Source organism: Oryza brachyantha, chromosome 6 (assembly GCF_000231095.2).
Source record: "Oryza brachyantha chromosome 6, ObraRS2, whole genome shotgun sequence".
NCBI classification, from domain to species: domain Eukaryota; kingdom Viridiplantae; phylum Streptophyta; class Magnoliopsida; order Poales; family Poaceae; genus Oryza; species Oryza brachyantha.
In genome coordinates this window covers 4470964-4484930 of record NC_023168.2, presented here as the reverse complement: position 1 = coordinate 4484930, position 13967 = coordinate 4470964, and the positions used below count along the sequence as shown (strand labels likewise).

Below are 13967 nucleotides of genomic sequence, written 5' to 3'. Positions count from 1 at the left end.
ATTTTTTAAATTCTTCTTAAATTTAAACTCGGTTACCGTAGTTTACTGATCCCGTCTCCCTGCAGACCCTGCGAAAACCAGGTTACCATCACGGTAACCTTGGTTTTGCGAACCCTGGTTCAGAGGACTTGATAGCTGGAGCCACAGGAGTGGAGTGGACATTGGCCAAAAGGCCGCCATGATCATGGACATTCTTTGCTTGTTCCCTGCGTCGCTTTATGAGCTGTGCCAAGAGGAGAGATCAGCAAGAATGCGGAAGTTTGTGCTTTTGTCGCTGTGTACTGGCGGGCGCGGTCCGGCAGTGATCAGGAAAGGCGGTGGATTCTCTGCGAAAAGGCGGATATAGCCATGGTTTGGTAGCGATGACCAACAAATTTGGGGTGTTTAGATTGATAAAATTTTTATCAGAAGTATTACGTAAGTGTTTGACCGAATATCGGAAGGGGTTTTCAGACACAAATAAAAAAACGAATTTCACGCCTAGCCTAGAAGCTGGGAGACGAATCTTTTAATCTTAATTAATCCGTCATTAGTATATGGTGGTTACTGTAGCACTTATGGCTAATCATGAACTAATTAGGCTCAAAAGATTTGTCTCAACATTTCTTCCGTAACTGTGTAATTAGTTTTTTGATTTATCTATGTTTAATGTTTTATTTAGGTGTCTAAAAATTTAATGTGATGTTTTTGGAAAAAAAATTAAAAACTAAACCAGGCCTTTAAGATGAAAAGTGGCTCGCAGGCTCGCAGCCACGCACCGGCACTGCAGTGTTCTGATGAAAAAAAGGAAAAATATTGGCTCGCCCGAAAAATGGTTTCCCTTTCATGCTCTTCCAGAAATAAACTACTCCTTGTACAGAAATCCCAGCATCCTAAACGGAACCTCTGGAATCAGGCCTCTTGTATATGGGCCTGAGGACGGGCCATTTAGGCAGCGTTTAGATGGTGAAATTTTTTGGGAGAAAAGTTACATCAACGTATACAATCCTCTATTCAAAATATTAAATATAGTCTAATTACAAAATAAATTTTAGATTTCGCCTGAAAACCATGAGACATTTTTTAGTCTAATTAATCCGTCATTAGCACATGTTGGTTACTGTAACACTTATGGCTAATCATGTACTAATTAGACTCAAAAGATTCGTCTCACGATTTTCTTTGTAACTATGTCATTAGTTTTAATGTTCATGTATATTTAATAATTTACGTAGGTGTTCAAAAATTCAATCTCATCTTTTTGGAAAAAATTTCTGGGAGACCTTATTCGCACGAGCTGAGATTTCAGTGTAAGCCCGGAACGGTCATCCAGGCAGGCCTGTTTGGAATCATTTCGGCTTGAGAAAAGGTCATTTTGTCTCCTTTAACTGTACGATGAGTTTGATTTTCATCTCTCAAGCATAAAACCGGATATATACCATCGCTCGTCTCTCAGAAACAATACAAACAAAGTCAATTGAGTCCGGTTTTTGTGTTTGACTTGATTATCCTTCCACGTGGCACTGAAATGGCGACGACATCCTGCTGGCTTGCCACGGCAAGCGCGACAGCTGATCGACGGCGACCGGAACATAGCCCACGCCCTCACCCTCACCCTCTCCCGGCCTCTAACTCTCTAAGGTTGGCAGTTGTTCCATCACCTCTGATCTTTTCCTGATGCACCACCCCAACGTGGGGAGTATCCTTCCTGATCTTTCCCCTCTCTGTCTCTGCATCCGTGAAGCTCGCCATGGCTGCAGCACCGCTGAGATCCACCTCGACGTTGATAGCCCTCTCCACTACTCCTACACCTCCACCAACTACAAAAATAGGTTCTATGTCACCGGGAACGCATTTTGACGCGCTAAGCCAGCCACGTTCACCACCGGAGCTCTCATACTATCTTTCTCTCTCTGCTAGGGTAAAAGACTAACCGCTCGCGTTCTGGGTGTTTCTTTTGTCTCCCGCGCGAGTCTCTGCCACCAAGCGTCGAGCTGCATCGTGGGACACGTCTCATTGTGGTTTCCTCGCCGGAAAGACGCCTCAAATACTCCCAGTTGTATTGCTCGTGCTGTTGAGAGGAGGAAGAAGAACAGTACGTAAAGGGAGAGAGAAGATGAGGGGAGAGAGAGAGGAGGGAAATGGTGAATTAGAGGAGGTGGGACCCACTGGCAATGCAGGCTCCACAATTTTTCTTCTCTTTTTGTGAGTAGCACATTGGCCCTGCCTATTTTACTTTGACTTTTAGTCTTTTAATTTTCTCAATAATTCAACGTCAGCGTCACATTATTAAATACCAGACTCAATACTGTCTTGAAATTTTATTTGCATCAGTTTTAAGAGACGAGGGATGTGTTGTACCTGATTTTACGATGGAGGAATAAAAATCGACCACACCATATAGTTAAGCGAGGCCAACTGACCTTTCTCTTTCAGCTTTGTCTCAACAGATCATGCAGACGCTTGCTGATTCGGCTGTCGGACTCTCGCGGATGAATACTCATCAGACGAGCAATCGCATCCCCGTCAATTCGGTACATGAACCGAGAGAACTGATCAGAAGCTGATGCTGTCAATTCGTCCCAGCAGCATCACGGAAGCAAGCAACACAGGCAACATCACGCATCAAATCAGAGAAAACAAAACAAAAGAAGCAACATGCATGGGGTAACCAAGAGTTGACGAGCAAAGTCGTCTCGTTTCCCAGCTGAAGAAACAGTCAAGTTCTTTTCATTTGTAGCTCTTTTTTTTTTCCTCCTTACGGATTAGGTGCAATCTGCAACCGAGTCGCCAAAATGCGCGCGCGCGTGCTTGCATCCAGTTCAGACCATATGCGTTCTTGACGCAGTCCTGCATTAACCGAAAAATTCATATCTACTTGCACCATGCGTGATGCGTCCACGCGAAACGATGACTTGCGGAGCGGCTAAAACATTTTATTTGTACCCTGTCCCAGCGGCGGCTAACTTATATCAAAGCATTCACCGGAGCGGAGGTAGAATAAAATAAAATACAGAAAGAGTTTATTTTTAGTGTTTTAAACCAGATTAAATTTGACTAGTACAAATGTTTAAATTTAAATTAAGAGGATACATATAAGGTGAAAATAGATAAATTTTAGTTAAAACTTTTTTTGAACCGGGTGACCGGAAGTCCGGAACCCCCAGGCACACGTAGCTCTACCGCTGGAGAGTACAACAGTATGACATAATCAGCTTATAAAAAAGATTGCCTTTGTTTTTTATTTAGTGCCATTATTTATTAGATTTATGTTTAACCATTTGTCTTATTTATAACTTTTGTGTAAATATAAAAATTATAGGTTATGTTTAAAGTATTTTTAGTAATAAATCAAATTACAATAAAATTATTAATAATTATATTTTTTAAATAAAATGAATAGTCAAACATAGAGTTAAAAGTCAAAACGTCAAATAAAAGAGAGGAGAGTATCACATTAGAATTATGCATAGATAAAGGAAAAATAAGAGTTGAGAATAAAAAAGGGTTAATTAGATTCATGCCATTATAAATTTGCTGGTTTTGAAATATATCATTATAATTCGACTAATTATAAAGATGCTACTATAATTTTAGAACTATTTCATATGTGCTATTTTTGGACCAACTTGTCCTTTGCACATGTCAAGGGCGTAGTAAAAGGCATATGGACAATATGGTCCAATTTTTTTGAAAAATACACAGAAAGGGTATGAAGTGGCATATTTCTAATAGTTCTGAATTTATAATGACACCCTTATAATTAGTCGAATTGTAATGATATATTTCAAAACAGCAAATTTATAATGGCATGGATATAATTAACCCATAAAAATATGGTATAATATATATACATCCTGCTAATTATTACTCCATCCTGCCTTTCTATTTGTCATCATTGACTTTGAGATCGATATTTGATCATTTTGTTTTAAAAAATTATATAATTATAAATTATTTTGTGATGATTTAATTTATGACTAAAATAACTTTAAGAATAACTTATAATTTTGTATATTTGTTTAAACTTTTTTAAATAAGATGAACAGTCAAACTTGATTAAATAGTCAATGACGTCAAATAAAAAACCGGAGAACATATATATACGAGAGGATTATTAAGTTGGTGATAAATGATTTGTTCATGTTTAGAGCTATTAGACCTCGATCTGGCACGAACTGTCCATGTGATCAGCCGTGGAACGGCAGAGCTTAGAAGCGGTCAAGTCCAACCCCGTTTCTTTGCGAATGCATGCAACAGACGGGCAAGTGGTATGTGGTAACCAATCAAAAGATCTGGGTGACTCTGTTTGAGTCAAAATATCAAATTAAAACATATCAAAAGTGTGTATGCACATCCCGAAAAAGACCAAAACACTTACGTATGTGTATTAGAGTTGGACCTTTCATCGAATTGACGAATTGTGGTAAGTTGGTAACCAATCACGTACCGTACCATATCTACAGACACACGAGTACTGTAAGTTAGTATATTTTTTATAGAACACATCAGAATTTTTTTAGTGTTCGTATTAAACTGTGCTCTCGTGATCGTGAATGTACGAGTACTCGTAGTGTACGTTTATATCGCCCTCATGCAATTTAAACGAGGATAGCTATACATACGACGTTTTTTTTACGAAATGGCTCTGTTCTATACTTCTATTCTATAAACACTTCTATTACAGTATACATGTACTTCATGTTATATACTCATGACATCCTCCTTCAGGGTTCGATCGTATTGAGATTATACATATAAATTGTATATATAGCATTTTCTAATTTAAATTGGGTCTAACAAATAGAGCAAGTTAAAAGTGTACTTCTGAAAAGTTTAATGATTTTCTCGTTTTCACGTTTCTCAACCTGCTAAACAATATATTTTTTACGAAAATTTAGTTGCTTTACAAATCGTATTAATCTATTATAACTTTTTATAACTAATAACTAATTAATAATTTACTAATCTAAGCCATTGCTGAACACAGTCGTAGTAAAACGATTTATATCCTGTACCAGAAGTTGTATATGGAGTCGAATATGTATCTCAAATTCGCAATATGCAAAGATTGAAATCCTAGTGCGATCATGTCCACAGTATACGATTTCACTAGAGTATAAAAACTCCACATAATTTTTTAATGCCTTTTATTTCTTGAGTGTGTGTTAAACTGGTATATTCACGAGGATATACATGTGTCATGGACTCATGCTACACCATTTTATCCGAGTAAAAAAAAAATTGAATACGCACGTCAACGGCGAAAGAAAACGAGCTCCTGTCAGTGGGCCCACTCTCGGCCACGTAAGCCGGCCCGTCGAATCCATCGGGCCCCACTGCCCCCTGCTTCTTAACCACCTTCGCCTCTCCTCCCCGCGGAGCCACCGCTCTCTCTCCGCTCTGTCGACGACGCGACGCGGCGCGGCACGGGCCGTGGCGACGGCAACGGCGGCCGCGGCGGGGGAGCGAAGCGGGCGGGCGAGATGTGGGCGTTCTACCTGGTGTCGCTGCCGCTGACGGTGGGGATGGTGGTCGCGACGCTGCGCTACTTCGCCGGCCCCGCCGTGCCGCTCTACGTCCTCGCCACCGTCGGCTACGCCTGGCTCTGCTCGCTCTCCTTCATCATCCTCGTCCCCGCTGACATCTCCACGGTACGATCCCCGCCGCGCCATTTTCCCTCCCACGCCGATTACTGTCTCGAGCTAGCTTTGTTGCCTACTCTGCTTACAGGCTTAAAGCGCTGCGTGGAATTGGTCATATTTGGGCGTGAGATAAAACTAGGTTGTTTATCCATATACAGATTGGTGTTTAATTTGGAGTTCAGGAAGCAACATGCAATTGGACTATTGGAGATATTAATATTCTTTCCTCTTTTTTTTTTCAATTTGACGAGTCGTCTATGCGAATAGTGTCTGAGTTGCAGGATAAAAGTGAAATGGGGGTAGAATGGTAGTTCATGTCCGTGCTTGTAATGTTGACACCAAGTCAATCATGGTTCAAAAGTGAAATACATGATCACATTAATAGCGGTAATGGAAAGTTTTCATGGTGGGAGTACTCTATGGCTTGTGTGCATAGAAGAGTTTGCTCGTGCCTGGTGGCTTCCTGGATCTTAAGAATTGATCCAAATAATCGTGTTTTGAAAATTTGAGTAAGATTTGGTTTTTACAGTTGGTACAGATGTTTGGTAGAACTGTAAATGTGAAGGTAGACAAGTCGTGCTGGTGTTACATTACATCTGTAATCATCCATACTGGTCAGTGGGTCAGTTGTTCTTATTCTTCTGTTATGACATGGTATCCCGTTATATGACATGCAGACAATTACCGGCAGTCAGGAGGGTGACGTAGGATTCTTTTGGAGCTGGACGTATTGGAGCACATTTTTCCTATCATGGTATATTCATAGTCATGATTACATGTGTTTCATTCCCAATCCAGTAGTCACGCTATTTGTGAACTTTTAATGGTAGTATCTATTACAGTTCTGTTCTTCTTCGAAGTATAGTCACGGTGAGCTAAGTGTAATGTCCTTTTCATAACATGGATGTAGTCTGAAATTGCTGCCTTGATTTTCACTGAGAATTTAGTCCATGTTGCAGATACTTATCTTCTTGATCGCACACAGCATATCAGATTAAACAACTCAATTATTTGACCAAACATTTTTTCAAATATTAAATAAATTAGACCTTATTTTAACATGATTGCATATTTTATCGTGACTCCCAAAATTTTATGATGTAGACAGCATGAGAAGCTCCTTTAGTTTTTGATTGCTGTCACTGTTTTCTTCATAAGATAGCATATAGTTCTGCAATTACTGTCAAAAGTATGTAAGGTTGGCTTTGCTAATTGCAGTTTCTTTTTCTACTGGGACCACTTTTCCTTCTAAGTTTCATTGCAACGCTCTTAGGTTGTTTGTGTAGCCCACAAATTTACACAGTTGGCATTTTAGAGTTTGTTAATGTCTCTGTGCAGGGCTATCGTACCTACACTTCAGGGCTATGAAGATGCTGGGGATTTCACAGTTAAAGAAAGGCTGAAGACTAGTATCCATAAGAACTTGGTCTATTATAGAATCATGGGCTCCATTGGTCTCGTTGGGATAATTCTGATTATAATCATGCGTCATGATTGGTAAGTTTCAAATGTCTACTGAGATAGTGCAGTTACATGGGCCATCTAATATGAATTGAGTTCATGCCCAATTGCAGCTCTTCTCTTCATTGAAAAAAAATGCAGCTCCTCTTTTAATCTGCTTAGGTGCACTCCACTGGAAGGAATACTTACTCCATGATAACTTTTGTTAGCTTGGCAATCTGAATTTTATCCATTTCAAATGCTTCCTTTAATCCTTCTCCCCATTTCCCCCCTATCTTCTGTATCTTTTGCAATTTTATAGAATGGGATCATTTTAATTTTTGCTTTATTGACATAACATGGCATTAATGCTATGCAGGGCTGGTGGTATCATGGGGTTTGCTATGGCGTGCTCAAATACCTTTGGATTAGTGACGGGTGCCTTTCTTCTTGGCTTTGGCCTGAGCGAAATTCCAAAGGATTTATGGAAAACTTCTGATTGGACCCATCGCCAAAAATTCCTCTCTCATAGAATTGCAAACACAGCTGGAAAATTTGATAATGCTCACCAAGAATATTGCCATGCAATCGCTGTATGTACTTTTATGCATTATATTTAAATATCATCTCATGATCATAGCATTTATGCTAAAAGGCTTGTTCTTTTCCTTACTAAAGGTTGTCCAAGCCACCTCGAAACAAATGTCCAAGCGTGACCCACTAAGGCCTTTTATGGATATAATTGATAATATGCTTGCTCAAATGGTATGGATGCTCAGGTACAATTTGAAGCTGACATTCAAATACTGTGGTTGCATATATAACAACTCACAATCTCATATCTATTCAATCAGCTGAGAGATGATCCACTGTTCAAGCCTTCTGGTGGAAAATTAGGAGAAGATGATATGGATTATGATACTGATGAAAATACAATGGCCACACTTCGACGTCAACTTAGGAGGGCCAATGAGGAATATTATAGGTGTAAAAGGTATTATAGGCTAAACTATTACAAGTTGATAGTACCGAACATGCTGCGACTGCAGTATTAAAACAATATTTCACATTCTCGTATATTTTGAAAAATTGGATGTTTATTTAACTTCTTCTATTTACTGTGTCTTTTTGTGCTTTTGCAGAAAATATACAAGTTACGTCATGGAAGCCCTTGAATTGGAAGACACCATTAAAAACTATGAGCAACGTGATGAAAATGAATGGTGAATAATTGACTTTATTGTTTTACAAGGGAACTGTTATCTCAGTTCATGATTTCATTTTCCACGCAGAAGGATAATTTCATGATAAAAAAGATGCCGTTAGTTTTGTAATGGAAATTAATGTGTTGATGCAAAGTTCATGATTGACCTTAGAAACATTTGGATGGATGAAAGCAGTTAATAGCATAAATATGGATACAAATCGACATTGTCAAAATAACTACTCTATTTATGTAATTCCCTAAATAACCCTAATAAGAATATTTTGCGTGGATTCCTTTTGAGGGGATTTTTTATTATATATTTACTTCTGGGCATTTCAGGTCACTCTGCTATCTCTAGCAATATTAGATACATGACAATTTTACCCAACCAGCTTCATCTACATGTTACAAACTGGTTAAGTTATGTACAATATTTGATGAAAGCATTTTCAATCACTGCTGAACTTATGTTTGTTTTTTCAGGAAATATGCTTCAGGTTTAAGGGAAAATAGATCTGGCACGCTCGGATCGTTCCTTGACTTCATAGGTATTTTCCTCCAATCTAGACTGGAAGTGTCTAGTCATATATCTTTATTCATGTACCAATTGAAAAGGCCTCACAAGAAGCTATGTGCGTGTGATTGAGACCATACTCGTAAACTTGCGTCTGTTCATCAAGTGCTGATGCATATGCATCCAAATTTGCTATGTATCTCCTTAGCTTAAAACTATACGTGTGGATTATTGGTGGGCTTCCATGTCAATGGATCTTGACAAATTTTGGTAATAAAGAATAAAGTTGCATTTTGATGTACATCTGTTTAATTAGTTTCAGAGACAAATAGTTTTGAGTTACTCTTTGGCCAGTCCTTAATTCATGAAACTGACTTGCAGACATTTTGTTTTTCTCATTATCAGAGTTTATTTGGCGTTGTATACTGAGAAAGCAACTCCTGAAGGTTCTTGCTATCATCCTTGGTTGCATCTCAGCTGCCATACTGTTGGCCGAGGCCACTTTACTGCCCAGTGATGTTGATTTGTCGCTTTTCTCTGTTCTTGCAAATGCTGTAGGAAAGCAAGAAGTTCTAGTCCAGGTAAGTAGCAGTATTATTTAAGTTCATAGCTTTGACTTGTTATCTTTGAAGTAAATAAAAAATGCTCCCTCCACCTTGAAGCCAAAATACATCAAAGTTTTTTTTATATAGCCACCAGCTTCTCATTGTTATTTTGGACATACCAATGCAAAACCTGGCAAAAAAATATTTTAAAAACCCGGCAAAAAAATATTTTATACCCAGACATACCAATGCAAACGAATAATCTGATCTATATTAGTAGTGCAAGGTATTAGTTAGAACTTAGAAGGAAAATATTGCACAATGATCACAGTTTCATGTGTAAGTTTGCTTTTATGCAAACGTAACTTCTTTGCACGGAATATACAGGCAGCGTTTCCTGTAGGCTTGTTGAAACCGTCTATTAAGCTTTCTTTAAAACAGAACTACTTTTTTAGAGATCGGATGCTATCTTCAGCTGTACATCCTTTCCAACCTTTTCTAATTAGAACTACCATTTAACTTAACAGGTCGTTGCATTTATTCCATTGATGTATATGTGCATTTGCACATACTATTCTCTCTTTAAGATAGGGATGATGGTGGTATATTCACTGACCCCGAGGCAAACTAGTTCAGTCAGCTTGCTTATGATTTGTTCGTAAGTTTTCCAATTTCCCACCATCTGGCACTACAAGTGCAGCGCATCAATCATAAAATGCATTTTTTACGCTCTAGGTAACCTTTACGTCAAATGTCCTTTTTCAGAATGGTCGCAAGATATGCAGCTCCTATTTCTTACAACCTCCTGAATCTCATTCACCTTGGTGGTAATTCTAAAACTACCTTTGAGAAGGTAATAATTCTTTATGCCTTTCATCGTATTTTTTAACTACATTTTTGTTTAATGTCCAAATATGTGGATTCTGTTGATGCTCGTTTTGAATCTTTTTTTCTCAATTTGTGGAATAAACAAAAGGAATCATAGGTACTGGACATGAACTCTAGAGGATATATGCAGAACAAATTAGTTTTTTATTCTTCTATCAAGGAGCTGAATGTTAATTGTTAACATTTGAAATGCAAATGTTCTGGCGCTTCATTTCTAAGCTTGCTATCTTGGATAAGTAACTCCCATCTAACTGCAGATATAATCATTTGTTGTTCTATTATACAGAGGATGGGGAATATTGATGACATTGTTCCCTTCTTTGGGAGAAGCTTCAATAGAATTTACCCACTCATTATGGTTGTTTATACTCTACTAGTCGCTGGTAATTTCTTTGGGTATGTGCTTGATTTTCTTGGAAGCTGGAAAAGGTTCAAATTCTGGACTGAGCAAGAAGATACCGATGGGTTCGATCCATCTGGAGTGATTATTCTGCAGAAAGGTAGCAATTATGATGTATTTCCCCAGACATTTGTTTTGAGTCAATTTCCTACGTGCCCCTGAAATTTCACATGATCCTTTCTACATCCTTTGAGATTTTCTTGATCTCTCGTATACCTGTAAGTTTTTGTTTGAATTTCTTGAAAACCCATGCTGTTAGTCAACTATTAGTTGACTGTTATTTCTATTAAGAAATGACCTTATTGTCCTGCCATATTACTAGAAGTAGAAATGTCCCACGTAGGAATTATTTGGGCTGTGAAAATACAGTAAGGGATAAAAAACTGAATATGCAGGTTTGAGTTTCAAAATTTTGAAAGGTAATTTCATTAAAATTTCAAAAAAAAAACAATTTTAAAAGTACCTTTTGAATGAGTGTGCGGGGGAAAAGGATCAATTTGCAAAACTTAAATAGGATGAAATTATTTGATCAAACATTTGAAAAATGGTATTTCAAACTTTAAATAAATATAAAATCAAATGTGATTAAATACGTATAACATTTTCATCATAATTTAAACCCAATAAAAACAATTTTTTTTCTAATTTCCTGTTGTTAAAACTAATATATGGATTTAATCTGAAATTCTAAATTTTATTTTTATAATTTATCACCTTGCAATTTATGAAGTATGTAGCACGTAAGCATTAGAGAGAGATGATATAGTTATTTAGAAAAATCTAATGATCAACTGATGGTCAATTAACGAAATGGAAATAGAGGAGATCAAAATGAAAATTCAGTGATATGTAAGGGATTGAGCAAATTCTTAGAGGCATGTGGGGAATTTCCCCATTTTGTTTGTACTCCACGCATTGCTTTTCCTGTTTACTCTTATAGGATTTCAGTTTTGTTAAGAACTCAACTGACAACAACATATATATGATCCTGCATCTAACTTACCAGTTTTTTCCCAAATTAACTTTTTATTTATGATTGACATTCTCGTGAACAAGCAGTACTCAACTGCTGGCATATCACCTAGTCAAAATACTAGTTTGCAGAAAACCGTTGTTTTATTTATTTTTTTTTAGTAATTTCGTGTTTTTATTTTTTAGCTTGTTGTAACAGATTTCAGGTTATTTTGTTTCTTCTTCAGAGAGATCTTGGATTGAACAAGGACACGAAGTCGGTGAGCTGGTTGCTCCATTAGCAAGAAATTTCAGTGGTATAAGCAATGACCTTGAATATGGAGACGTAAAACAGGTGTGAATGGATTTGCCTGCATGATAACAGTATCAGTTTTTTGCTTTTGTTTTTGCTTATAAGCCAAAATTTGAATTTTCAACTTTAAATTTATAGTTGATTTTGGAGTTTTTTAATCGTAGTTTGTTTTTTAGTGTTTGCTTTTAGACCGCTAAGAATACATATATAAAAGTTTTATTCATAATTTTTTATTTGTAAATATGTTGTTTAACTTTTTCTACATAAAAGCCAAAATATGAGCCTCTAAATCTTTATGATTTTGTTGTTCTTGTTATTCATGTTTCTCTAGTTGTCTCTCTTTTTCATTGTTCCATATGCTTTCCGCAGGATGAAGAAACTGCAGGTGTGAAAGCAAAAACATATACATCAAAAACGGAACGAGCGTTCCAGTCGGAATATGCTAGTAAAGTTGCCCATAAATATTCCTCTATTCGAGAACAAAACATCAGTAACCAGACAGTTAAGCAAGCGCAGAAGGAAACCCAGTCGACCTCTGTTCTGCTTGAAACGGTAAACTCTGAAATACCCTCTTCTGTCAGTAAAGAACAAGATTCGTCAGCTGGAGTCGCATCGACATGGACCTCAGTGAAGACGGGATTTCAGAATTTCAAAGCAAACTTGGGTTCCAAGAAGTTTCTTCCTTTGAGCCTATCATGTACACAATCATCTAGTTCAGGGTCGCTTGATGAGATCTTCCAGGGGCTAAAGCGCCACTCAAGCAATGCAAGTGTGGATTACCTCGACGATGATGACAGCGTTCAGTGACATGAATCAAAGATTCAAAGAACGGTGACATAGGTTGAGAAGCCCCAACTCCTAATAGTTCATTAGTATATACAGAATGGAGAAGCAGAATGTACAGCAGCTCTTCAAAAAATGGCATAGAATGTATACAAAGTTTGCAGGCGTCCTCCCTTTCCTATGAAAAGAGAGGAGGAGTATCGGTAGGATACTCATATGCTCTTTGTAACTTCTTTTCTTCTCAAAAATCTTAATGAAATCTGGTAATCCGATTGAGGCTTACCCGCCCAAAAAAAGAAAAAAGGAAAGGAAGATAGGATACAAAGTACGGAGTACAGATGTTTAAGCAGTCATGCCGAGGAGCCAAATTACTGTGGTTGATTTGGGAAAATGTAAACATTCGAGTCTGACGCGACGAGCATTGAGCAGTCCTGTGCATGCAAGGTCACAGGTTCGCCGCGAAGGGAGTAAAACTGCAGTAGTACTAGATTCGAGAAGCAATGAATATTGACCGGCTACTCTGTTCATATTTTGTACTGTCTCTGTCCCATAATAATCTTATTTTTTATTTTTTTTTCCAACATTTGACCATTTGTCCTATTTAAAAAATTTGTGCAAAAAACTAAAAAAATTAGTCATGTATAAAGTACTATTTATCTACTAATAATAAAAATATTAATCGTAAAAAAATTTTAAATAAGACGAATGATCAAACGTTAGACACAGAAAAACGAAAAATAAAGTTATTATGGGACGGAGGTAGTAGGGTATTTTGTACTCCTACGACGCATCGCAGGTTAGAGCAGGTACAATAGCAGGCTATGAGGCTGCTATAAACACATTTTAAAGAAATAAGAGAGGAGAGAGAAGAGACGTGGACTACTAATTTATAGCCAGCTGTACACGAGCTTCAAGACAGGATATGTGTATGACATGTAGGACCATGCATTAATGTTTTGTAGGTAATATTGTATGAATTAACTATTAGATTGAATATAGATGAATTGAGCTAGTAGTTGGCTATGATATTGAACTTGTTAAAGTCACCTCCATTGTATCTATAAGCTATTTATAAGGTATACTATACAATTTTTTAATAGAATGGAGATAAAAGCTATCTCTTAATCAAGAGATAGTCACTACACATATTTTAATATCAAGTGAGAATAAATTATAGAGTTATTTATGCAATGAGTTATTTGCTAAGAGCTAGAACATTGAAGAAGTTGTCTTTTAGAATGCTTAGAGATATTATGTTTTACGATGGTTAGAGATAGTATGTTATCTATATTGTTGGAGGTG

At 37.3% G+C, this 13967-nt stretch overlaps 1 protein-coding gene across 1 annotated transcript; it reads left to right on the top strand.

Annotated features, from left to right (window-relative positions):
- The first annotated feature begins 5465 nt into the window (after nt 1–5465).
- Nucleotides 5466–13209, top strand: LOC102718559 (LMBR1 domain-containing protein 2 homolog A-like). Its single transcript, XM_006655855.2, has 14 exons — nt 5466–5633; nt 6302–6378; nt 6963–7121; nt 7444–7657; nt 7743–7829; nt 7919–8058; nt 8207–8287; nt 8755–8819; nt 9191–9366; nt 9858–9988; nt 10096–10183; nt 10505–10718; nt 11818–11924; nt 12252–13209. The coding sequence occupies exons 1-14, from the start codon at nt 5466–5468 to the stop codon at nt 12687–12689; spliced, it is 2145 nt and encodes a 714-aa protein (XP_006655918.1). The 3' UTR covers nt 12690–13209.
- Nucleotides 13210–13967: the final 758 nt, after the last annotated feature.